We start from the raw sequence: 27,561 nt of genomic DNA, 5'->3' as shown, positions 1-27,561 counted from the left end.
GAGCATGGAGCTTAACAGGGAGCTTGATCTCAGGACCCTGAGATCTTTTTTTTAAAAAAGATTTTATTTATTTGACAGAGAGAGAGAGATCACAAGTAGGCAGAGAGGCAGGCAGAGAGAGAGGAAGGGAAGCAGGCCCCTGCTGAGCAGCGAGCCCGATGTGGGGCTTGATCCTAGGACCCTGAGATCATGACCTGAGCCAAAGGCAGAGGCTTAATCCACTGAGCCACCCAAGCACCCCAGGACCCTGAGATCTTGACCCGAGTCGAAGGTAGGCGCTTAACCCACTGAGCCACCCAGGTGCCCCAGTTAATGTTTTAAGAAATGACTATGGAAGGTTTTGTTTGACAAATGCATTGCTTTTAATCACATACAAACATACTTGAAGACACACTGAGGAACTACACACAGCTGTGAACTAAGGGAAACATCCATAATCAGCCTGATACGGGGGAGGGGCCAGTTCTCACAGTCACAGCACAGCAGAGGACCAAAGTCCAAGGTGGTTCTTTTGGATGGCATCATTGTAGCTATCGCAGTGGAATCAGGAACACGTGGTCGCTAGCAGTATTACCAAAACAAGGTGTTTACTACACAAATTAGACCTTAAATGAATGCAGTCTAGAGGAGAGGAGAGTCTGAGCAGCAGAGAATACTCCCAACCATGAAAGCTCCAATTAGTCGCCTGGATGCACGAGCGCTGGCAGGAAAATCCAAACTGTGGTGGATCCTTGATGCAGAACATGTGAAGGTGTATGTGGAAACCTGGACCTCTGAGAAATGGAAGTCAGGCAGTTAATTGTGGTTTTGAGGGCACTCTTGACTGGCAGGGCAAGCGATCAGGAAAACAGGTTATAAGCAGGTTATCCTCCAAGCTCCTATACAGCTTCTGTCTGTCTGTCAGCTCTGAAACCTAACGCCTCCAGTACTCCGGCCTTCCAAACCTCATGCAAGTGAGGCTACAGGTAGAATCACAAAGGGAACAGATTCTAGGAAATGTCACATTACCCAGGTGACAAAAACTGGTTTTCTCCTAAGAAAGATGGAATATTTGATGGGTAATGGAGATCCAGTAGCTGACAGAGGCGGCCAGTGGGAAAATCCCAACAAATACCAAAATGTCATTTATCAACAATTCTAAACCATTATTTTAAAATTAAACCTACTCGCACATTTAGAAACCACCTCGATTCATCCATGGATCAGACTCCAAAATAGAGAAAAATGTTACTGATTTGAGGAGAAAACAAATATCTATTAATCTTTAAACAACAATAAAAAGAGTACTTACAGAATTATCTCACCTCAATGTTCATTTTTGAAATTAAGTAGTAAATATCCACAGTCCAGAGATCCACTTTAAGAATGAGGCACTGATAAATACAATATATTTATAACTTTTATAATGATTGAGGTTACAGTTTTCTGGAACATTACATAGGGATTCATTTGTATCAGGCTTTCTTATATTTGTTGGACTGCTTTCCCGTGGGGCTTTCACATGTGAGGATGAAGGTCCATTGACATTTTTCCCACGCTGCTTACATTCAGGAAGTTTCTATTCAGTGTGAGATCGCTCATGCCTTCGAAATGAGTTGGGACGACTGAAGGCTTTTCCACATTCTTTACATTTGTACGGTTTCTCGCCAGTGTGCATTCTCACGTGTCCTCGAAAGGTAGTGCGATAAATGAAGGCCTTTCCACATTCCTTACACTCATAGGGTTTTTCTCCAGTGTGCGTTTTCTCATGTGTCCGAAAGGACGTGTAACAACTGAAAGCTCTACCACACTGTTTACATTCATAGGGCTTCTCTCCTGTGTGAGTCCTTTCATGTATGCGAAAGGAACTGGGAAAATTGAAGGCTTTCCCACATTCCTTACATTTATAAGGTCCATCTCCAGTGTGCATTATCATGTGCGTTCGAACGCTTGAGGGAGAAATGAAGGCTTTCCCACACTCTTTACATTTATAGGGTTTCTCTCCAGTGTGCTTTCTCATGTGTCCCTGAAAGGTTGTGCGATAGATGAAGGTTTTGCCACACTCCTTACATTCATAAGGTTTCTCACCAGTGTGCGTTCTTTCGTGTATTCGAAAGGAACTGGGCCAACTGAAGGTTTTCCCACACTGTTTACATTCATAGGGTTTCTCTCCAGTGTGAGTCCTTTCATGAGATCGAAAGGAACTGGGACAAATGAAGGCTTTCCCACATTCCTTACACTTGTAAGGTCCATCCCCAGTGTGTGTGATCATGTGGGTTCGAATGCTTGACAGAGAAATGAAGGCTTTTCCGCATTCCTTACATTCATAAGGTTTCTCTCCTGTGTGAATTCTTTCATGTATCCGCAAGCCTAGAGGGGAGCTGAAGGTTTTCTCACACTGTTTACATTCATACTGTTTCTCTGCAGTGTGCGTCCTTTCGTGTCTTCGAAAGGAACTGGGACAACTGAGGGCTTTCCCACACTGCTTACATTCATAGGGTTTCTCTCCAGTGTGATTTCTTTCATGTATTCGCAGACCCAGAGGGGACCTGAGGGATTTACCGCATTGTTTACACTGATAGGGTTTCTCTCCAGTGTGAGTTCTCTCATGTGTTCGCAACGAAGTGGAACAACTGAAAGCCTTCCCACATTCCTTACATTTGTAAGGTCCCTCTCCTGTGTGAGTTATCATGTGTCTTCGGTAAGTCGTGAGCCACGTGAAAGCTTTCCCACATTCCTGACATTCGTAGGGCTTTTCCCCAGTGTGAGTCCTCTCGTGTCTGTGAACAGATTTGCGGTAACTGAAGGCTTTCCCGCATTCCTTACACTTGTATGGCTTCTCTTCACATTCGTGGTACTCATATGGCTTATGTCCACTGTGAGATCTGATGTGCCTACTAAGGGACGAATGACGCACAAAGACTTTTCCACACACGCTACATTCACACGGTTTTACTCCAGAAGGCGTTCCCTTGTTCAGATTAAGATCTGGAGTCTGGATGATGGTTTCTCTACACTGAAGACCTTCAGGTGGTTTTATTCCAGAAGGACTTTTCTTATTCAGACTAAGGTCTGGAGTCTGGGTGATAGTTTCTCCACACTGATGACCTTCAGGTGATTTTACTCCAGAAGGTGTTTTCTTGTTCAGAATAAGATCTGGAGTCTGGGTGATGGTTTCTCTATACTGAGGACCTTCAGATGGTTTTATTCCAGAAGGACTTTCCTTGTTCAGATTAAGATCTGGAGTCTGGGTGATGGTTTCTCCACAGTGATCCCCTTTGTTTTCATAAGGTTTTTCTACCATATGAATTCTGTAAAAAATGAGAAATATATGAATATTTCTTGGTTATTTGTATTAGCAGGATACTAGAATTACACTTTTTAAAATCTTTTTTAAAAAAACATTTATTTATTCGACAGACAGAGATCACAAGTAGGCAGAGAGGCAGGCAGAGAGAGAGGAGGAAGCAGGCTCCCTGCTGAGCAGAGAGCCCGATGCAGGGCTCAACCCCAGGACCCTGGGATCATGACCTGAGCCAAAGGCAGAGGCTTTAACCCACTGAGCCACCCAGGTGCCCCTAGAATTACATTTTTTATAATTTACAGCAAAATGAAGGTCTCCTGCCCTTTCTTAAATGTTTGAAAAGTTAATAGACTGAATGTTTCATAAATAGAACTGGCCACAGTTATCATGTAAACAAAGATTATTAACCTACAGGGTTGTTTGTTTATTTATTAGAGACTGAGAGTGAGTGAGCATAAGCAGGGGGAGTGGCAAGCAGAAACAGGCTCCCCACTGAGCAAGGAGCCTGATGCAGGACTTGATCCCAGGACCCTGAGATCGTGACCTGAGCCCAAGGCAGGCACATAACAGACTGAGCCACTTAGGCATCTCAACATACAGGGATTTTCTTTACGCTGTTTTCAAGTGGACAGTTTTGCAAACACTGAACACCTATGTCCTATTTAAGTAAATATTTTCAGTGAAAAAAAATTTAAGGATAAATTGGAACACTTTGGGCTTTATTTATTTATTTAAAGATTTTATTTATCCGTTTGACAGAGAGAGAACAAGCAGGGGGAGTGGCAAGCAGAGGGTGAGGGAGAAACAGGCTCCCTATGGGACTCCATCCCAGGACCCTGGGATCATGACCTGAGCTGAAGGAAGACATAGAACTGACTGAGCCCCCGGCACCTCTGATTAATTTGATTTTAGAAAATTCATGCCGGGGCTCCTGCGTGGCTCAGTGGGTTAAAGCCTCTGCCTTCGGTTCAGGTCATGATCCCAGGGTCTTGGGATCGAGCCCCACATCGGGTGCTCTGGTCAGCGGGGAGCCTGCTTCCTCTTCTCTCTCTCTTTGCCTTCTTGTGATCTCTGTCAAATAAATAAAATCTTAAAAAAAATTCATGCCACAGAAGGTTTCTCACGTGGGACACTGCTATACTGTGTGACTCACCTTAGTTTTCTCCCCTGCGTATAGTACCCATCTTCAGTGTCATGATCTTCCCATTTTTTCCCTAAAATGCAAATGGAGAAAAATAATTCCATGTTTTTAGAAATTATAAAAAATTACTAGATTTTAGGTCTTTGTTAGCTTACTAATGTATGCTTTTCCCACATGTTAGAACAAGACTGATGGGCAAGAAATACCTATTCTCTAACTGCTAATGTTCAGTAAGAATGTCATCATCTTTACCTATTGAGGCCAGGTTTCTGAAGGTTTCCCGCATCACATCTCTGTAAAGTTTCTTCTGCGAAGAATCCAGTAAAACCCACTCTTCCAGGCTGAAGTTCACAGCCACATCCTCAAAGGTCACTGAATCCTAAAACATCCCAAATGACAGCACTGGGGATTTATACCCAATTTATAGGAAGGTTATGTTATGTATGTGATTCTGTGGTCTCCAAACATTTACGTCTTGCTTCTCTTGGTCATGAGGAATTTACTTTCTGTTCCCACTTCCTCATAAATTTAACAGTATCATGAACACATGCAAATTATTTACCAATTGTTACTGTGATCACTTTAAATGTTACTGTTCTCTAATGGCGGGGTCCAGAGCACCTTGGAGGAATGAGCGAAATGCTATACAAATGAGACCAGTGTTATTTTAAGCACGCTAATTATTGTTGAGAAGGACGTTCTCATCTCCTTCCTTCTTACATACCATTTAACTCAGCACTCCATGATGCACGGGCTCGAGTCTGCACGAGGTTTTAATGAGTAAAACACAGTGAAGAACTGGAGGCTTGTTCTAGTCCCAGCACCAGCCACGAGCGTCCCGGAGGCCTATGGAAATGCAACTTGTAACAAGGATCAGCTTTCCGTGTCGGCCCGAAGTCCTCCAGGCCATCAGAGGTAGCCAGACGTAGCTGGACAAAGGCAAATATTCTTTTTTTTTTTTTAAGATTTTATTTATTTATTTGACAGAGAGAGATCACAAGTAGGCAGAGAGGCAGGCAGAGAGAGAGGAGGAAGCAGGCTCCCTGCAGAGCAGAGAGCCCGACGCGGGACTCGATCCCGGGACGCGAGATCATGACCTGAGCCAAAGGCAGCGGCCCAACACACTGAGCCACCCAGGTGCCCCCAAAGGCAAATATTCTTGTGCAGAAGCCGTACTCTGCACCGCTGCGGTACTTACTGCATCCGTTTTTCCGTATCTCCGTCCCGTTCACCTAGCCAGAAGTTACTCAGAAGCGACGGCTCAGAGGTCTCCACAGAAACCCCGTCCAGTGAGCCTCAGGGCTGCTTCTCACTTTTTAGGACACATGCTGAGTTGAGAAAGTACTAAAAGAACTCTTATTGGTCAAACCATAACAGCGTCCTTGGCCCAGGCGAACCTTGACGAATAGGTTAAGAGCTGCGGGTTGTAAGGGAGTTCACGAACATCCACAATGGTTTGATGGTGAGTCTGTTCATGAGGAGGAAATAATGGATTCAGCAGTGCTCTCCTCCAAGAGAACATAAAATCTCCATCCTCCAATTTCAGGAGGAAGTTCCCGACCAGTGCCTCTAGAGGGGACCCTCTCATTTTCTCTCATTTATGAGCTGCGACGTGGTGCACAGAAGCGCCACAGCCAACCCCCAAGTACAGGAATCCCTCAGCTGAGGACACCAGCTACTGCCGCGAGGGGTAAGCACGTTCACTCTGGAACTGAGGTCTCCGGGGAGGAAGGCAGGCCTCTCACGCTGGCATGAAATGGCTTGAGAGACCAGGGAAAAGCAGGCAGACTTTTTTTCTGAGGCTCTGAGTGGACTAAAGGCTCACACACAAGGGCAGGAGCCTGTATGAACAGAACCTCTTGCCGCTGCCAAAGCAGGAAGCACTAGGCTTTCTCCCTGTCTTGGATAGAAGCGGACCAAGGAGGGAGGAGGAGGGAGGAGTTTCAAAGCTGTAGGCATCAAGCATCAAAAATCAGAGCCAGAGGGTGCCTGGGTGGCTCAGTGGGTTAAGCCGCTGCCTTCGGCTCAGGTCATGATCTCAGCGTCCTGGGATCGAGTCCCGCATGGGCTCTCTGCTCAGCAGGGAGCCTGCTTCCCTCTCTCTCTGCCTGCCTCTCTGTCTATTTGTGATCTCTGTCTGTCAAATAAACAAATAAAATCTTAAAAAAAATCAGAGCCAGAGATCTGGTTGTTGTTTGTCAAATAATGAACTCAGAAGCAGGCTCTCCCTCACAAGGAAAAAGCAAAAAACTTAAAATGAAACAACTCTTCTTAGATTCCGCCAGAGAACTGAGGACACAGGGCAAACCACAGTCTTCAAAATTGGAGACAGAAAAGAAGCTATTTTGAAATATGCCCAGAATATTCTATTCTTAACAAGGCCTGTCCTCAGAAGAATCTGTTTCACTGGGGCCTAAGCAAACAGGAAAAAAAAAAAAAGAACACACTCTCCAAGAACTTTGGGATAAAGACAAGGATAAAATACACAAAATGGGACTAATTGATGGAAAAGAAAGGCAGAAAGGAACGGAAAAAGTGAATCTTCCTACCATTTGAGAGAAGCTAAGAGAAGACAAAAGGGAAAATGAAGGGGGGAAAAAAAAACCCCAAACAACTGAAAACGCAAATTCAAGCACATCCTATTCAAACTGCAGAAAAATACAAAATGAAGAGAATACAGTGAAGGAAGCCAGGCGTGCGAGGGGAGGAACCAACCTCAGTCACACCGAAACGAAGGTCAGAATCAAATAGGACTTCTTTCCAAAACCATTTCAGCAAGAAAGAGACTGGAGTAAAACACTTCAGGTGTTGAAAAGTAAACCACCACCACCCTACAATTCGGTTAGAACTGTTCTTCAAAAATGAAGAAGAAATAAGGACTTTCTGAGGCAAAAATTGAGGAATTTGACACGAGTACACCTGGTTTTCAAAGAACACGAGAAGAAATTCACTGGGAGGTACGTAAGAGAATTAGGAAAGAAACTAAAATAAAATACCTTTTCTTTTACTAACAAATCTGATAGACCTCACTTTTGCATTCAGTAATAAGCTTTCGGGTAAGTGAAATGAATGACCATGTTACATGGGCCAGGGGAAAATTAGGAATACTCTGACATGAGGTAAACTCGGGAAAACAAAGTAAAGAAACTATAATTGATATGCTGCGAAGAGAGAAAATGTTCAATCAAAGCCAACGAAGGCAGAAAAATGGCAGAAGCCAAAGAAACAGGGACAACAAGAAAGAGTAAAAAGCACTGTAGCTACTAATCAACATTATCAATAACCACTTTAAACATCAATGGTCTAAATCCTACAGCCGAATGATACTGTAACAGCACATTAAAAAGAACTAAAGATAAAGACACAAATATACATAAAAGGAGGGAGAGAGATGTACCACACCAACAGTAACCAAAAGAAAGCCAGCAGAGCAGATTAATTTCAGATGAGGCCTACGTCAAAGCAAGGAAATTTCAGATAAAGAGGGAATCATGTAATGATCACTGGGTCAAATCTCCAAGAAAATTTAACAATCCTTTCGTATATATAACAGAATAGCAAAATATGTTAGGCAAAAAATGGGCCTGTCAACAACCCCGTATCAGTAACGCAAAAGTTCCAGCAGGAAGAAAATCAGGAAAGACAAGTTAATTGAACAGTACCAGTGAGCAACAGGTTTCATTGAAATCCATAGGATATGTCATTAACAGCAAATTTCCATTATTCTCAAGTGCACATGCAACCCTCACCTGGACAAACCACCTTCTGGGCTATAAAACACCTTAAATTTGTGGGGCACCTGGGTGGCTCAGTGGGTTAAGCCTCTGCCTTTGGCTCAGGTCATGATCTCAGGGTCCTGGGTTTGAGCCCTGCATCGGGCTCTCTGCTCAGCGGTGAGCCTGCTTCCCCCCTCTCTCTGCCTGCCTCTCTGTCTACTTGTGATCTCTCTCTCTCTCTGTCAAATAAATGAATAAAATCGTTGAGGAAAAAAAAAATTTTTTTTAAACACCTTAAATTTGAAACAACAGAAATCCTACAAATATGTTCTCAGGAAACAGCAGCATTAATCTAGAAATCAGTAACAGGAAAGTAGTTGGAAAACCTCAAAGACATGGAGATAAAAACTTCTAAATACTGGGAGCAAAAAAGTCTGAAGAAATCATTATATTGAATGATATGAAAATAGAATTTATTAAAAGTTGTCTGGTGTAGCAACTGTAGGAGCCTAGCAGGAAGTTTATACCACTGAACAATAAACAAATAAAGGCAAAAAAAATTGACAGTAACGTGAGCAACTACTTGAGCAAACAATAAAGAACAAACCTTAAGCAGAATAAAATAGTCCAGTTCAAGACGGTGACATGAAACGACCCTCTACCTACTTTCTCCCACAGACACACTGAATCCACACCTACCTATGGAATAATTTCCTTGGAAAAATCCAAACCCCAAAAACTAGCTAAGCAACTCCTGCACGCTGTTGAATGAGGAAACAACCCCCAGGAAGGCAGGTCAGAGAGGCTGACAGACCGTCTTGCCATAAACCCCACCCACAATCACCCACAACGTGTGCAGCAACCCACAGTCAGGAGGGAACTCAGAATCCCAAGCTTCTCCCTGAGGAATGAAGGTTCTGAACCACATCTGGTACCCCCAACTTTTAAGACTTGAACTTGAAGATGAGCCCCCAAACATCTACCTTTGAAAGCCAATGGAGCCTGCATCCATGGGACCAAGAAGGCTACACAACCTGACACAGTTATTAAAAGACTCACGTGTGCAGACTCACCCAGCCCAGGACCCGGCATAGAGGCAGTTGACTGAAAAGCACCCCCACTTTTCTGTTGAAGAGGCCTGCTTGGGGGTGCCAGGGTGGCTGATTCGGTTAAGCATCTGACTCTTGATTTCAGCTCAAGTCGTGAGATGGGCATGGAGCCTGCTTAGGATTCTCTTTCTCCCTTTCCTTCTGCCCCTCCCTGCTCTAAAACAAAACAAAACAAAAAACAAAACAAAACACGAGTCTTCTTGCTTATCTTAAAGTGTCAGCTTGAAAGACAGGCATCTGATTTAACACACATCTAAGGGCTTACTGAAATGTCCTCCCAAAACAGACAATTTTGCGCTCCTCCTCTGTCTCTCTCCAGCTCTCCGGTATCTCCCAGGAGCATGTGCCCTTGCCTGACACTCTTGATTTTTGCAGAAAATTTCTGCTGCCCAGGAAACACCTCTCACTTGCTTGGCTCTGGTGGTCAGAGGGCTTCCGCCCGCTGGGTCCCACGAGACTGTAAGGAATGCAGAAACAGTTCTGAACTGGCCACCACCGTTCCCAGGGCACAGCAAAGAAAGGCACCCAGTCTCTGTGAAAGAGGCCTATTAGTTTACCTTCATAGCTGTGATCTAAGGGGCAAGCTTCTAATTAAACACACACCTAGGACCAGAAGCTGGGGAAGACAGCAGTGTGGGAGGGCTGCCAACACTGACTCCAGCTTTGGCCCTCCAAAGCTGGGCTTCGTGTTCCTGGCTCCTCGGAGATTAATATACACACGTTAGGAATGCCTACCAAGGCCAGAATGAGGGGAGGATTGCTTTGGCCTTTCACCCATCTGTCAGAGATAACACTGCCATCCCCCTTCCTGGCACACAGGTGGTGCCCCAAGAGCCGAGGAAAGGTCAGTAGTCAGCCAGGGGCATGCATGTTCTCTGAGGTACGTGCAGCCCTCTGATCTCGCTACAGTGTCCCTCCGTGTGTCCCCTTCCTCTATAAAATCTGTGGACTGAGGCCTGGGCTTGTGGAGAACAGCTATGCAGCTGCCGTGGCCCAGCCACTGACCGCTCTTCCGTCAGTAAGTTACCCGGAATACAACTCTGTCAACTGTGTCAAGTGGCCTGTTTTGATTTTGGTCTCAAAGCACCTTCTCCATTTGAAGGATACTTCACTGTCTCTCCTCATCTCCTCACAAGTGGACACCATCTTCCCGTGCTCCCTCTATCCTCCCTCCAGCCCCCCAGGCCTATGAATGTCCAACATAAGAGCTTGTATAGAAGCCCTGGAGTCCCTTCACACCCTGCCCTTGGTGGCCAGCAGGGCTTACAGTCAATGCACTGGGACCAAAGAAAGAAAACATTCCTAACTGGTTGTTACTCACGGCTCAGAGCAGAGGAAGCAGGCAGAACTGTCCATCTCCCAGTCTTCACCTGCAAGAGGTTATGTCGCAAACTTTAAAAGCTGCTGCCTGAGGGTCTGCCTTCTAATCAGCCTGTATCTAGATGCTGACGGAGATCCTCCTCTTGGGGCACTGTAGGCCTTGGCACACCCTCAGTTACTGGGAGCAATTACAAATAGCCTTCTTGGACAATCACAAAGGTCTGAGAGACAACAAAGGGCTCTCTTCCATGAGTTCATTCCTTCAAAACTGGGAGAGGGGGCTGTTTTGTCTAACACATAAAAACCAAGAGAGTGTCAAGGAAACCAAAGAAACAGAACAATGTATTCCCCCAAAAAGCAAAATATAAAACCTTAGAAAAAGACCTTAACAAAAAGGAGATAGGTAATTTATCCGATAAAGGGTCCAAAATAACAGTAATAAAAATGCTCACCTTGCTCAGGAGAAGAATGGATGAAAAAAGAAAGAATTCCAACAAGCAGAAGAAAACAAAGTACCAAACAGAAGTCATAGAGCTGAAGAAGAACTGAACTGAAAAATGAAGACAGGGCAGAACTTACCCAATCAGAACAGTATACAGAAAAAGGAATGAAAAAAAGTGAAGACAACTTAAGGGACTTATGGGACTACATCAAGTTGACCAAAGTCTGCATTACTGGATTCCCAAAGAGGAGAGAAAGGAGCAGAAAACTTAAATAATAGCCGAAAACTTCCCTAACCTGGAGAAGGAAACAGCAAATTCAGGAATCCCAGAGAGTTCCAAATACAATGAACCCAATGAGACTCACACCAAGAAGCACTACAGTTAGTGTCAAAGTATAAGGAGAGGCACTTAAAACCAGCAAAAGAGAGAGAGAGAGAGAAACCAAACGTGTTATGTACAAGATAACTCCCATAAGATCATCAGATTTTTTCAGCAAAAACTTTGCAGGCTAGAAAGGAATGGTGTGACATATCCAAAGTGCTGGGTGGGGGGAGGAAAAAAAAGTGCCAGCGACACCAGCGTGGCTCAGTTGAGTAAGCATCTGCATTCAACTCAGTTCATGATCTCAGGGTCCTGGAATCAAGCCCCACATCCAGCTCCTTGCTCACTGGGGAGCCTGCTTCTCCCTCTGCCTGTCACTCCCCCTGCTTGTGTTAGCTCATGCTCTCTGACAAATAAGTAAAAAAATTTTTTTTAGATTTTTTTTTTATTTGACAGAGAGAGAGAGATCACAAGGAGGCAGAGAGGCAGGCAGGGGATGGTGGTGGGGGAAGCTGGCTCCCTGCTGAGCAGAGAGCCTGATGTGGGGCTCGATCCCAGGACCCTGAGATCATGACCTTAGCGGAAGGCAGAGGCTTAACCCACTGAGCCACACAGGTGCCCCTAAAATATTTTCTAAAAAGAGAAAAAAACTGCTAACAAAGAAAACTCAACTCAGCAAAGTTTTCAGAATTGGAGAATAAGAGTTCTCCAACTGAAGCAAAAGCTAAAGGAATTCATCACCATTAGACTGGCCTTGCAAGCCATGCAAAAGGGACTTCTTTACATTGAAATGGAAGGATGTTAATCAGTAACAGGAAAATATGAAAGTACAAATTACACCATTAAAGGTAAATATGTAGTGAAATTCAGACTAATGTAAAGGTGGGAGGTTAATCATATGAAGTTGAGGTTAAAAGTCAAAAGTATGAAAATAACTATACTAACTTGTTAACTGAGACACAAAAATGCAAACTGTGATATCAAAAACATAAAATGGGGGTAGAATAAAAATGCAGAGTTTTAGAATACACTCAAACTTAAATTGTTATCAACTTAGATTACTATAAACATAAGCTATTCTAGTAAACTCATGGGAATCGCAAAGACCTATAGTAGACACACACAAGAGAAAGGAATCTAAACGTAGTCCTACAGACAATCAGCAAATCACAAAAGAACCAAGAAAAGAACAAATTACAAAAAGAGCTAGAAAACAGTGAACAAAATGGCAATCAGTACATACCAACCAATAATTACTTTAAAATGTTAATGGACGGGGCGCCTGGGTGTCTCAGTGGATTAAAGCCTCTGCCTTCGGCTCAGGTCATGATACCAGGGTCCTGGGATCAAGCCCCGCATCAGGCTCTCTGCTCAGCAGGGAGCCTGCTTCCTCCTCTCTCTCTGCCTGCCTCTCTGCTTACTTGTGATCTGTCTGTCAAATAAATAAATTAAATCTTTAAAAAAAAAAACTAGCTATTTTGTCTGACACAAAATAGGCTTTAAGACAAAGACTATAAGAGACAAAGGAGGTGGGACGCCTGGTTGGCTCAGTTGGTTAAGCAGCTGCCTTCGGCTCAGGTCATGATCCCGGCGGCCTGGGATCGAGTCCCACATCGGGCTCCTTGCTCCGCAGGGAGCCTGCTTCTCCCTCTGACTCTGCCTTCCACTCTGTCTGCCTGTGCTTGTGCTCGCTCTCACTCGCTCTCTCTCTGACAAATAAATAAATAAAATCTTTAAAAAAAAAAAAAAAGAGACAAAGGAGGTCATTATATGATAAAGGCATGAATAAGAGGATATATTACTTGTGAATGTTTATACCCTCAAAATAGGAGCATCTAAATATATAAAGCAAATAGTAACAGATCTAAAGGAAGAAACAGCAATACAATAATAGTGGAGGACTTTAATATCTTAACTATCATTAGATGTATCATCCAGACCAAGAAAGAAAAAAAGAAAAACAGTAAGGAAACACTGAAATTAAGTGACCCATTTTTAACAGACATTTCCATCTAAAAGCAACAGAATACACATTCTTACATGCACATAGAACATTCTCCACAATGGATCATATATTAGGCCACAAAACAAGTCTTAATAAACTAAAGAAGATTAAAGTCACATCAACCATCTTTTCCAATCACAATGGTGGGCCTACAGATCAACTGCAAGGAGAAAACTGGACAATTCACAAATATGTGCAGATGAATTAACATGCTACCGAACTAACAGGTGAAAATAATCAACTTGAGAAGTCAAAAAATACCTTGACAAAATGAAAATGGTAATACTACGTATCAAAACTTACAACATGCAGCAAAAGCAGTTCCAAGAAGGAATTTCATAACAATTAATGCTTACATCAAGAAAGATCTCAAATCCAAATTTATACCTCAAGGAGCTAGAAAAAGAAGAAAAAAGTCCAAAGCTAGAAGAAGAAATAACAAAGATCATAGTGGAAATAAACAAAATGCAAATTAAAAATAGAAAAAAAAATCAGTGAAACTAAGAGGTTTTTTTTTAAAATATTTTATTTATTTATTTGAGAGAGAGAGACAGTGAGAGAGAAGAAGGTCTGAGGGAGAAGCAGACTCCCCGTGGAGCTGGGAGCTGGGATGTGGGACTCGATCCCAGGACTCTGGGATCATGACCTGAGCCAAAGGCAGCCGCTTAACCAACTGAGCCATCCAGGTGTCCCTATTGTTTTTGTTTTTGTTTTTTTGATAAATAAAATGGATAGACCTTTCGTTAGAGTCTAAAAGAAAAGAAAGAGAGGACTCAAATATATTAAAAAAATGAAGGAGAAGACATTACAACTGGTACAACAGAAATACAAAGGGTCATAAGAGACTACTATGAACAATTATTCACCAAAAACTGGACAACCTAGAAGACATGGATAAACTCTTAGAAACAAAATACATATCAGGACTGAATTATGAAAAAGCTGAAAATCTGAATAGACTGATTACTAGTAAAAAGAGTCAACCAGTCACCAAAAGCATCCCAACAAATCAAAGTCCAGGACCAGATGGCTTCACTGGTAAACTCTACCAAACATTCGAAGAAAAAGTAATACCAAATCCTTCTCAAATGCTTACTAAAAAATAGGAGGGAATACTTCCAAACTAATTTTATGAAGCCAGTGTTACCTTAATACCAGAAGATGCCATAAGAACATTACAGTCCAGTATCCCAGACGAACATAAGCTAGGAAAGTCCTCAACAAAATACTAGCAAAGTGAATCCAACAACACACTAAAAAGATCATCTACCACAATCAAGTGGGATTAATTCCATGATGCAAGTATGGTTCAGCATCTACAAATCAATGTGATAAACCGTATTAACAAAATGAAGATCAAAAGTCATGATTTCTAAATGGATGCAGAAAAGGCATATGGCAAAATTCAATATCCATCTATGATAAAAGACTCTCAACAAAGTGGTACACAGAGAAAATACCTCAGCATAATAAAGGCCATGACAAGCTCACAGATAACCTCATACTCAGTGCTGAAAAGCTGAAAGTTGTTCCACTAAGATCAGGACCAAGAGGAGGATGCCCACTACACAAAGCTGGAAAGTTCTACCAGGGCAATTATGCAAGAAAAAGAAAAATGCTACCCAGTTTAGAAAAAATGAGGTGAAGTGGTCTGTTTATAGATGATAGGATATTCTGCAGATCTTCCTCAACTTATGATTGTGTTATGTACTGATACATCATTAATTGGAAATATCTCTAAATTGAAAATGTAGGGGCAGCTGGGTGGCTCAGAAGGTTAAGCACCTGCCTTCAGCTCAGGTCATAATCTCAGGGTCCTGGGACCAAAGCACCAAGTTGGGACTCCCAGCACAGTGGGGAGTATGCTTCCTCTGCCTGCCCCCTTCCCCAGCTCATGTGCTCTCACTCTCTCAAATGAAATTAAAAAAAAAAAACTAAAAATATATTTAATATACCTAACTTAATGAACATACAAGCTTAGTGTCACCTACCTTAATCATACTCCACTTACATTAGCCTGTAGTTGGTATAATCAGCTAACACAAAGCCAAATTTTTTTTTTACAAAGCCTATTTTTTACAAAGCCTTTTTAAAAAAGATTTGTTTGGGGGAAGGGATAAAGGGGAAGCAAGAGAGAGAATCTCCAGCAGACTCCCTGCTGAGTGAAGAGCCCTTCACAGGGTTCAATCCCATGACCCTGAGATCATGACCTAACTGACTGAGCCACCCAGGTGCCCAACAAGGCCTATTTTTAACAATGTGTTGAATTTCTCATGTTGTTTATTGGATACCATACCAAGAGTAAAATACAGAATGGTTGGGGCACCTGGGTGGCTCAGTGGGTTAAAGCCTCTGCCTTCAGCTCAGGTCATGATCCCAGGGTCCCAGGATCAAGCCCCACATCGGGCTCTCTGCTCAGCAGGGAGCCTGCTTCCTCCTCTCTCTCTCTCTGCCTGCCTCTCTGCCTACTTGTGATATGTCTGTCAAATAAATAAATAAAATCTTAAAAAAAAACACAACAGAATGGTTGTATAGGGACAGAAGGGTTTTAACAGTAACAGTCATTTACCCTCACAATTGTGGGGCTGACTGGAAGCTACAGCTGGGGCTGCTTCTGCCACCCAGCAGGACAGGAGAACACGGAATTGTATACTGAGAGTGGAAAAAATCAAAATTCAAAATATGGTTCCTACTGCATGTATGTTGCGTTTGTACCATCAAAAAGTCAAAAAATCTTGAGCTGAACCATCATTAAGTTGGGAACTGTCTGTATACAGAAAACTCTAAAGATTCTACCAAAAAAAAAAAAAAAAAAAAGGTTACATTCCTCTACACTAATAAGGAACGATCAGAAATTAAGAAAACATATTCACTTTTTCTTAATTTCTGATCGTTCCTTTTGTGTAAAAAAAATTTGTTTAAAGTTAAAAAAAAAGAAATTAAGAAAACAATCAACCTTAACTCCATAAAAATATTTAACGGTATGTTAACTATATTGAAATTAAAATGAAAAACTTAATAAAATTTTAAAAATAGTCCAGGGGACACCTAAGTGGCTCAGATTGGTTAAGCACCTGCCTTCAGCTCAGGTCATGATCCCCGGGTTCTGGGATGGAGCCCCCTATTGGGCTCTTTGCTCAGCAGGGAGCCTGCTTCTCCCTCTGCCTGCTGCTTTCCCTGCTTGTGCTCACTCACTATCTCTCGGATAAATAAATAAAATCTTTTTTAAAATAAATAAATGACGTCCACTTACAATTGCATCAAAAAGAATAGGAATAATCTTGATCAAAAAGGTGAAAGGCATATACACTGAAAACTGTAAGACACTGATTAAAGAAACTGATGACACAAAATAAATGGAAAGATATTCCATGCCCAGTGGATTGAAAGAATTACTACTGTTAAAATATCCACACCATCTAAAGCAATTTACAGATTCAATGCAATCCCTGTCAAAATCTCAATGGCATTTCCACAGAAATAGAACAGTCCTATAATCTGCATGGAACCACAAGGACTCTGAATAGCCAAAGCAATCTTAAGAAAAATCTGGAGGCATAACATTCTCTTATTTCAAACTATGTTACAAAGCCCTAGTAATCAAAACAATAAGGCATTGGCATAGAACAGACATACGGATCAATAGAATAGAACAGAGAATACAGAAATAAACCCATACTCTGTGGTGAATTAATTTACAGCAAAGGAAATAAACATTTACAATGGAAAAAAGGACCGTCTCTCCAATAAACAGTCCCGGAAAAACTGGACCACTTTCTTACACCATACACAAAACTCAACTCTAAATGGATTAAAGACGTTGAGTGTAAGACATGACTCCATAAAATTTCTAGAAGAAAACAGGTGGTAAGCTCCTTAACATCAATCTTAAAGATGACTATTTAGATCTGACGACAAAAGCAAAAGTCAACAAGTGGGTCTATATCAAACTAAGAAGCTTCTGCACAGCAAAAGAAATCATCCTTAAATGAAATCCTTAAATCATCCTTAAAAAGAAATCCTATTCGATGGGAGAAAATTATTTCCAAATTGTATCTCTGGTTATATCCAAGGGGTTATATCCAAAATACATAAAGAAACCCTAAAACTCAACACCAAAAAAAGAACCCAATTAAAAAATAAAATGGAGGGGCGCCTGGGTGGCTCAGTGGGTTAAAGCCTCTGCCTTCAACTCGGGTCATGATCTCACCGTCCTGGGATCGAGCCCTGCATCGGGCTCTCTGCTCAGCAGGAAGCCTGCTTCTCCCCTCTCTCTGCCTGCCTCTCTGCCTACTTGTGATCACTCTCTCTGTCAAATAAATAAATAAAATCTTAAAAAAAAAAAAACGGGCAGAGGATCTAAACAGACATTTATCCACAGAACACACACAGGTGGCCAACAGGTACATGAGAAGGTACTCTACATCATGATCACCAGGGAGAGGCACATCAAAACCACAATGAGCTATCACTTCACACCTGTCTGAACAGCTGGCATCAAAAAGACAAATAGCAAGTGTTGGTGAGGATGTAGGGAACCTTTGTGCACTACAATGACCACGTGATCCAATAATACCACTTCTGGGTATTTATCAGAAAAAAACTAACTCTAAAAAATATAAGCAACCTATATTCACTGCATTATTACTTACAATAGCCAAGATATGGAAACAAGTGTTCACCAATGGACAAACTGATATATATTAATAGAATACTATTCAGCCATGAAAAAGAATAAAATACTGCCCCTTTGAGAGAGCAGGAAGGGCAGAGGGAGACAAACTTAAGCAGGCTCCAGGGGTGCGGAGCCCCACGTGGGGCCTTATCTCACGACTTGAGCCAAAATCGAGAGACAGAGGCTCAACCCACTGAGGCACCCCAAAGTCTTACTATTTTTAACACATAAACTTTGAGAATATTATGCTAAGAGGAAAAGTCAGAAGAGAAAGACTCACTTATATGTGGAATCTGAAAACAAAACCACAGGGGAGCCGGTAGCACAGTCGGTTCAGCATCCCACTCTTGGTTTTGGCTCCAGTCATGATCTCAGGGTCGTGAGATCAAGACCCACGTCGGGCTCCGTGCTTAGGCAGAGTCTGCTTCAGACTCTCTCTCCCTCTGCGCCTCCCCACCATGCGTGCACACAAGCTCTCTCTGTAAATAAATCCTACAAAAAAATAAAAACTAAAACAAAAACACAAACTCATACGCAAAGCAAACTGTGGTTGCCAGAGGTGAAGGGTGGGGAAAATGGGTGAAGGGAGTCACAAGGTACAAACTTCTGGTAATAGGGGCGCCTGTATGGCTTATTTGGTTGAGCAACTGCCTTCGGCTAGCGTCAAGATCTTGAAGCCCCGGGATCGAGTCCCACATCGGGCTCCCTGCTCAGTGGGGAGTCTGCTTCTCCCGCTGACCTCTTTCCTCTCATGCTCTCTCTCTCTCTCTCGCAAATAAAAAAAAAAATCTTAAAAATAAAAATTAAATTAAATTAAATTAAAAAAAACCTTCTGGTAATAAAATAAGTCACTGGATGCAGCATGCGACATGGTACCCACAGCTCTTAACACCGTTAACACTGAATATTTGAAAGCTGCTAAGAGAGTAGGTGTTAAAAGTTCTATGGTAAGTAAAGAAACTGTAACTATGTGCAATGAAGGATGTTAACTAGACTTAAACTGTGGAAGCATTTCACGGTATACACAAATACTGAGCCATTATGTTGTACACCTGAAACTAATGTTACATGTCAGTTATATCTCAATATAAATAAGGAAAATAAAATAGTAAAACTTATAAAAGACATTAAGAGTTACAGGAAGTGGGGCACCTGGGTGGCTCAGTGGGTTGGGCCGCTGCCTTCGGCTCAGGTCATGATCTCAGGGTCCTGGGATCGAGTCCCGCATCAGGCTCTCTGCTCAGCAGGGAGCCTGCTTCCTTCTCTCTCTCTCTGCCTGCCTCTCAGTGTACTTGTGATTTCTCTCTGCCAAATAAATAAATAAAATCTTTAAAAAAAAAAAAAAGAGTTACAGGAAGTGAAGAGACAATATCAAGAAAACCAAAGGCTAGTTCCTTGAAATGACGAATGGAATTGGTGCATGTTGAGTCAATCTAAGTGAGAAGAGAAGGAAGACAGAGATTACTACTATCAGGAGTACAAGGAGGTGAAAAAGAAAAAACATGTGAGAACTCAACACACACGGTAACACACTAGGAATAGAGGGGAGGAGTTCCTGTTCTTGGAAAAGAACATCGACATAAATCTTGTAGTTAACACGATGATAATGGCGAGAGACTCGTTGCTTTTCTGGTAAGCTAACCAGCAAGGTACGGAGTCTCCTCTCTCTACTCCTATTCCCCATCATCCTGGAAGACCTAGCTAATGCAGTAAGGCAAAAAAAGGAAATAAAAGTTATATAGATTGAGAAGCAAAAAATAAACCTGTGAATTACATAGCACATGGTTTACTATGTAGACTATCTGATAGAGCCCCCAGCAATTCCAGAGATCACTCTGAAAAAATCAGTAACAGAGCACAGCAAGGTTGAAGGAAGCAGCAGTCAACTGTTTTCCTACAGACTCACACAAACACAGTCAACTGACCTTTGACAAAGGACAAAAAGGCAATACATAGAGAAAAAGCCTTTAAAAAAAAAAAAGATTTGGGGCACCAGGGTGGCTCAGTGGGTTAAAGCCTCTGCCTTTGGCTCAGGTCATAATCCCAGGGTCCTGGGATCAGGCCCCACATCGGGCTCCCTGCTCTGCAGGGAGTCTGCTTCCTCCTCTCTCTGCCTACTTGTGATCTCTGTCAAATAAATAAGTAAAATCTTAATAAAAAAAAAGATTTTGAGAGAACACATGCATGAGCAGGGGTAGGGGCAGAGGGAGAGAGAGAATCTGAAGCAGACTCTGTGCTGGGTGTGAAGTCCGACATGGGGATCAATCCCAGGATGCTGGGACCATGACCTGAGCTAAGATTACGAGTCAAATACTTCATGGACTGAGGGAGCCAGGCGCCCTGAAAAAATTCTTTTAAACAAACAGTGCTAGAAAGAGTGGCTATCCACATGCAAAGGATAAACAAACAAAGAATTTAGACAGTGACCTTATGTTTTTCCCAAAACTCAACCAAAAATATATTGTAGGGGCGCCTGGGTGGCTCAGTGGGTTAAGGCCTCTGCTTTTGGCTCGGGTCATGATCTCAGGGTCCTGGGATCAGGCCCCGCATCAGGCTCTCTGCTCCGCGAGAGGCCTGCTTCCTCCTCTCTTTGCCTGCCTCTCTGCTTACCTGTGATTTCTGTCAAATAAATAAATAAAATCTTTAAAAAAAAAAATATATATATATTGTAAATCTAAAGTTATATATTGTAAATCTAAAGTTAAAAACTCCTAAAAGATCACATAGGAGATGATCCTGGATTAACTGATGTATTTTAAGATACAATACCAAAAGCAAGATCCATGAAAGAAAAAAATGGGAAGTTTCATTTCATTAAAATAAAAATCCTGTTCTACAAAATAGAGTGGTAAGAAAATGAATAGTCACGGGATGCCTGGGTGGCTCAGTGGGTTAAGCATCTGCTCTCGGTCAGGTCATGATCCAGGGTCCTGGAATCCAGCCATGTGCCGGGCTCCCTGCTCAGTGGAGAGCCTGCTTCTCCCTCTTCCTCTGCTGCGCCCCCTGCTTGTGCTCTCTCTCTCTCACTCTATCTCAAATAAAAATAAAATCTTGAAAAAAGAAAAATAAAATGAACAGTCACATACAGGGAGAAAATTCTTACAGAACAGTTATCTGATAAAGGACACCCAAAATGTCCAAAGAATTCTTAAAGCTAAGACAAAAAATCCAATTTTTTAAAAAGATTTTATTTATCTATTTCACAGACAGAGATCACAAGTAGGCAGAGAGGCAGGCAGAGAGAGAGGAGGAGGAAGCAGGCTCTCTGCTCTGCAGAGCAGAGAGCCCGATGCAGGACTCGATCCCAGGACCCTGAGATCATGACCTGAGCTGCAGGCAGAGGCTTTAACCCACTAGCCACCCAGGCGCCCCCAAAAATCCAATTTAAAATGGGCAAATGATTAAAAAAAAAAAAAGCAAATGATCTGAACACAGACCACAAAAGACTGTACACCACAGACTGCAAATAAGCATATGAAAAGAAGTTTAACTTCAAATGTCATCAGGGAATTAGAATATAAATGGGTGTCACTAGACACTTATTTATAAGGATACAATTTTTCAAAACACTCAGAACACCAAACGCGGGTGACGATGTAAACCTACAAGAATCTCATTCACTGTTGGTAGGAAAGGAAGATGGTAAGCTTACTTAGGAAGACAGGCAGTTTCCTGTAAAACTAAACATACTCTCACCAAAGGATCTAGTGATCATACTCCTTGGTAGTTCCTCAAATTAATTGAAACTTCGTACTCACACAGAAACATGCAAATGAATGTTTACGGATGTTTTTTTTTTTTTTTTTTTTTTTTTTTTTTTAAAGATTTTATTTATTTATTTGACAGAGAGAAATCACAAGTAGGTAGAGAGGCAGGCAGAGAGAGAGAGGAGGAAGCAGGCTCCCTGCCGAGCAGAGAGCCCGATGCGGGACTCGATCCTAGGACCCTGAGATCATGACCTGAGCCGAAGGCAGCGGCTTAACCACTGAGCCACCCAGGCGCCCCATTTACGGATGTTTTATTCATAACTGCCAAGAGTTCAGCAGGATATCCTTCAGTAGCAGAATAAGGAAACAGCCATGATATATGCATGTGATAAATACTGCTAAGTGATCAAAAGAACTAAAGGATAAAGCCAACAAAACACCAGCAGGAACCTTTAAAGTATATTAAGTGAAAGAAGACACTCGCACAAGGTGAAACGCAGTTTTTTTTTTTTTAAAGATTTTATTTATCTATTTGACAAGAGAGAGAGATCACAAGTAGGCAGAGAGGCAGGCAGAGAGAGAGGAGGAAGCAGGCTCCCTGCTGAGCAGAGAGCCCGATGCAGGGGCTCGATCCCAGGACTCTGAGATCATGACCTGGGCCGAAGGCAGCGGCTTAACCCACTGAGCCACCCAGGCGCCACCTGAAACGCAGTTTCTAAGCGCAGGACATTCTGCACGTTAAAAATCTTTCCGGTTAGAGACTGGGGTGTTGGAGGGAATGCTGACTGAACAAATAGGGGGAGCACAGACTATTTTTAGGAAAGCAAGAGATTATTCTACACTAGAGAGAAATGATGGACACGGGGTGCATGGTGGAGCAGTTGGTTAAGCGCCCAACTCTTCGTTTTGGCGCAGGTCGCAATCTCAGGTCCTGGCATGGAGTCCCGCGTCGTGCTCCACGCTCAGCAGAGTCGGCCTGAGACTCTCACTCTCCCTCCTCTTCACCCCGCCTCTCCCCACACATGCACGTGCTCTCTCCAAAATCAGTAAATAAATCTTAAAAAGAAATGATAGACACTTGTCATTGTACCTTTGCCAAAACCCACAGATTGTACTGAATACAAAACATCTATGTTTGTATCAACAGCGGACTTCAGGCCAGGACTACTGCTCCATCAGTTGTAACAAATACACCACAGGAACAGGAGATGTAAAAAATACTGCAAACTGTGGATGCAGAGAGGTCAAGTGGGACCTCTGTACTTTGTGATCAATTTTTCCGTAAACATAAAATGCTCTAACAAAAAAACCCTGAACTTTCGTCTTTTCGTATCTTGACATTTTTTCTGGTCTACTAGTTTTTTATGAATTGTAATCCTTAGCATGCAATTAATACAAAAGAAACACACTTATATACACTATATTTTACTACTTAATAGTGTTTTCAACTTTTGCTACTTTAAATTCAATTTTAAATTAATTTAAATTTGGGATGCCTGAGTGGCTCAGTGGGTTAAAGCCTCTGCCTTCGGCTCAGGTCATGATCCCAGCGTCCTGGGATTGAGCCCCGCATCGGGCTCTCTGCTCCAAAGGGAGCCACCTTCCCCATCTTTGTCTGCCTGCCTACTTTTGATCTCTGTCAAATAAATAAAATCTTTTTAAAAAATTAATTTAAACTTTTCTACACAGGAAATCATTCTAAGATCTAATTCTTTAAGTACTAGCCAAGTATAAAAGTGCAGCCCATAAAAAATGAAAAATTTCAGTGCTCTAACTAAAAGGACAAGGGACAAATAAATAAAAGGACAAGGGACACCACAGTTTGTCCCTCTGCCACATGTCACACTAGGGATACTGTCAGGAATGAACAGTATGTTGCACTGCATTAGGGGACTGCATTTAAATCCTGAAACCTACTAGGATTTTTAAGATTTACATAAGCTCGGGTAGTTTTTCTGACATCAATTAAAACAAATTCATTTGCCTTAAAAAAATAGTAAAGCCTTTTAAACATCAAAGTTCCCTGGAGGGCGCCTGGGTGGCTCAGTGGGTTAAGCCGCTGCCTTCAGCTCAGGTCATGATCTCAGGGTCCTGGGATCGAGTCCTGCGTCGGGCTCTCTGCTCAGCAGGGAGCCTGCTTCCTCCTCTCTCTCTCTGCCTGCCTCTCTGCCTACTTGTGATCTCTGTCAAATAAATAAATAAAATCTTAAAAAAAAAAGTTCCCTGGAGACCTGCACATACAAAAACGGCTCTATATGTGAGAAATGAGGGGTGTCCTGCAGGCTCAGTCAGTAGAGCATGCGACTCTTGATCTCGGGGTTGTAAGTTCGAGTCCCAAGTTGGATGTGGAGATTTCTTAAAAATAAAATCTTTAGGGGCGCCTGAGCAGCTCAGTGGGTTAGGCCTCTGCCTTCAGCTCAGATCATGATCTCAGGGTCCTGGGATCTAGCCCCACATCTGGCTCTCTGCTCAGCAGGGAGCCTGCTTCCCCTGTCTCTCTCTGCCTGCCTCTCTGCCTACTTATGATCTCTCTCTGTGTCAAATAAATAAATAAAATCTTTTATAAATAATAATAAAATAAAATCTTTAGGGTACCTGGATGGCTCAGTTAGTTGAGTGACTGCCTTCAGCTCAAGTCATGATCCTGGAGTCCCAGGATTGAGGCTGGCTCTGGCTTCCTGCTCACCAAGGGGGCTGCTTCTCCCTCTGACCTTCCCCCTCTCATGTTCTCTCTCTGTCAAATAAAATCTTTAAAAAAATTTTTTTAAATAAAGTATTTTTAATAAAAGACTTTATTAGAGAGAGAGATCACAAGTAGGCAGAACAGCAGAGAGAGGGAGGCAGGCTCCCTGCTAAGCAGAGAGCCCGATGCAGGGCTCGATCCCAGGACCCTGAAATCAAGAAGTGAGCCAAAGGCAGAGGCTTAACCCACTGAGCCACCCAGGTGCCCCCAAAATAAAATATTTATATTAAAAAATAATAATAATAAAGATGAAAAAATGTGCCTGAGAACTTCAATATGCCCACCTCACAGCTTGAGACTGTGCCTAAAAGGAATAAAAATTGTTTGGTTTCAAGATTTTCTTGCCTCACACATTTTTCTCAATCAACTTACATTTTCAAAGCCCGAGAAATAAAAATAAAAAATCTTACCCATTTGGACAGGAAATAAAACTGCAAACTACTAAGGAAGACTAGACTGAAAGGACTGGAGTATGCAACAGATAAAAAAGAATGCCAAGGAAAGAAATGCAAACATTCAAGGCCGCTCAGATAAGCAGCCTGCTTACCCAGAGCTAAGAAGGAAAACCCATATTCAGAAATTAAACCCACTTCCAAGCTGGGCTCTAGACATTCCCAGGTGAGACAGCACCTCCACAGAGGGTCAGCCCCTGGTGCAGGAAAGGATCACCTGAGAACCTGCAGGAATGGGCTCTGGGAGCCCCGCACACCCTCCTTTCTCCGGGCAGCTTATGGGAACTTCCTCCCCCAGGAAAGGAAACTCTCAGGCAGATTCAGTTTAAGGTTGTGACCCTAATAAATGCCCAAATTCATAAACATCTTGTCCAGGAGACAGAACTCCAGACTCTCACAATTTCTCAGTACACAAATTCCACTCTGAGTGCACCTGTATCATGGATGCAAAACCCAAACATGCAAAAACATCTAGGACTGAGAAAACGCCCTGTGCCTTTGCCAGCTCAGAGCTGGTCTCAGCTTGGGAGTTACTGGCCTCAGGCCTCTGCTCCCCAATCGCAATGCTCCGGACCACCACTGGTCATTTAAATGACAGAAACCCAGGGGTTCAAGAATCCCGCAAAATCTCACACATCAGTGTTTATGTGTAAAGGAGGAAAGAAAATTTTAAGGAATTGTACTAGTTCAACAAGAAAACCAACTTTCTACTATCAGAAAATGAAAATGTCCATTATTTCCAAGAAAATAAATCGATTTGTAAACAACTGGGTTGGGAAACTTATTGTCACAGGTCTAGGCCCTGCTATGCCATTTAAAATCACCTGAAAGAACTAAAAGATCTCAGAATATTACTGTACCCACTTAGAAGAAAAAAGGGAACAAACTGTAACAAATAGGAAGGAATAATTCTTTTTTTTCTGAAATTCACCTTTTTGGAAATACTTTATACTGTCTCCCAAGTGAAGTCTCAAGTGAATAAATCTTTTCAGAATGACAAATGCAAGGAGGGCAATGCTGACAGGACAGATCACCAGGAAAGTTTTAAGGAAGAACCTCCACTCAAAGGACATCCGACAGGATGTCAGTGTCCAGGAAAGATCCTGCTGGGGTCGGGACACAAAGATTTCATAAAACAGTTCCAGGTGGTTATTCTCCGCTTTCTTCTCATGTAAAATACCCACAAAAATAAACCTTTAAAAAGAGCCATCCATGGCTCTGTGGATAAATGATAAAATACTGCGTAATATGAAATGCATCCCGGAGAACAAATAGTTAATAATGATGCTCTGAACTGGAGAGGAAAGATGGCGTTTCAGAAAACACGGAAAGATCTGGAAATTGAGGCATTTATTGCCAGTCCCATGAAGAGCTAGGCTGGGGGCACAGGGTCGTGACTTTGAGACCCTACTCCCCAAATGTTTGGAAAAGTGCAGGGACACTGGGTCCCCCCAGGGAGAGAGGAAGGGGACCCCACAGACCACAGCATCTCCCGCGCACGAACCCGGGAGACCGAGGCATGACCGTCCCCTGATGACCCTCCCTGTGGTCACCGCCCGATCTGAGGGGGCGGCCACGCAGGGACGGGACAGGATGGCATGGGTCCCTGCGGCCGGGCCGCCCCGCGCTGCGTGCCGCGCCATCCGCGGCCTCGGGTCCCCAGACTCCGGAGTTCACCGCGGGGAAGCCAGGTTCCCCCCATCGACCGATTCCAGCCGGTCCCACCGCCCCCCTCTCCCGACTCCCGGCCCCGCACACTCACCATTGCCTGCTTTCTGGGGTACCGGGTCGACCACCATGCGATTGCCGCGGCCGGCGGAGCTCACGGCCACAGAGGACGTGGCGGAAGCTCCCCAAGCCTTTCAGGACAGCGCGAGGTGATGCGAGCCTCAGCCGGACAGCGGCGACGGCACCGAGTCCCCACCGTCCACAGCGCGTCGCCCACACGTACCGTTCCAGCGACTCCCCTGATTGGGCCGTTCGCGAGGCCCCGCCCCCGCCCGCCTGAGTGACAGCGGGCCGGAGGTCACGTCTTTGAGTCGACCTTGCTCGGGCGGCGGGCTGCCACCTGGTCTCTGCGAGGACGTCGCTCTGAACCGCGAGGCCGCCAGGCCACTCACGGAGCCGGGACCCTTCCTCACCAGCACGGACCCAAGTGACCTCACTTAGTGCGGAGTCTGGTTCCCTTTGGATCCTGGACCGTCTGCCACCAGGGAGTCTTCTGCCCACCACGCCCCCCAACCGCACTCGTTTGTATGGAAAGAATCTCGAAGCCTTGGGCCACTTAGCGTGCTGGGAGGTTTGAACCCCACAGTCCTAGACCAGCCCCGAAGCCTCAGGTGCTCGCAGGTCAGAGACATACTGAGGCAAAAACCCACTGGAAAACCTTTCAGCGTCATTCCGTGGATACTTACCTGCTCAAAGGTCAAAGGAGGAAACCGCTTAGGGACAAATGAGAGACGGTGAAGGTACCGAGGATAAAGCATGGGGACAGCGGCCATCGAAGGGGCAGGACAGAGGCGAGCCACGGAGGGGAACATGAGACTCTCACTACTGCCCACACTTAGGAATCTTGATGATGACTTCGGGGATGTTTATATTATTAGCAAATCCTACCGCAAAACATTTTGTACATTCTTTCCTCAA

General features: G+C 43.3%; 1 protein-coding gene across 2 annotated transcripts; it reads right to left on the bottom strand.

Annotated features, from left to right (window-relative positions):
• Positions 1-338: 338 nt before the first annotated feature.
• On the bottom strand, positions 339-26,869 carry LOC309864806 (uncharacterized protein). 2 transcript variants are annotated; one of them, XM_082730620.1, is made up of 6 exons: positions 26,678-26,869; positions 5,623-5,892; positions 5,149-5,270; positions 4,677-4,803; positions 4,437-4,497; positions 339-3,290 (listed from the first exon to the last, which is right to left on the bottom strand). In XM_082730620.1, exons 3-6 carry the CDS (start codon positions 5,149-5,151, stop codon positions 1,559-1,561), a joined length of 1,923 nt encoding a protein of 640 aa, XP_082586746.1. In that variant the 5' UTR covers positions 5,152-5,270; positions 5,623-5,892; positions 26,678-26,869; the 3' UTR covers positions 339-1,558. The 2 variants fall into 2 exon arrangements, with proteins under 2 accessions (XP_082586746.1, XP_082586745.1); XM_082730619.1 differs by lacking the exon at positions 5,623-5,892.
• Between the last annotated feature and the right edge of the window lie 692 nt (positions 26,870-27,561).

Source organism: Mustela nivalis (genome assembly GCF_964662115.1).
Source record: "Mustela nivalis genome assembly, chromosome: 1".
NCBI lineage: Eukaryota > Metazoa > Chordata > Mammalia > Carnivora > Mustelidae > Mustela > Mustela nivalis.
The sequence above is the reverse complement of the archived record's forward strand: the minus strand, read 5'-3'. Positions and strand labels throughout refer to the sequence as shown.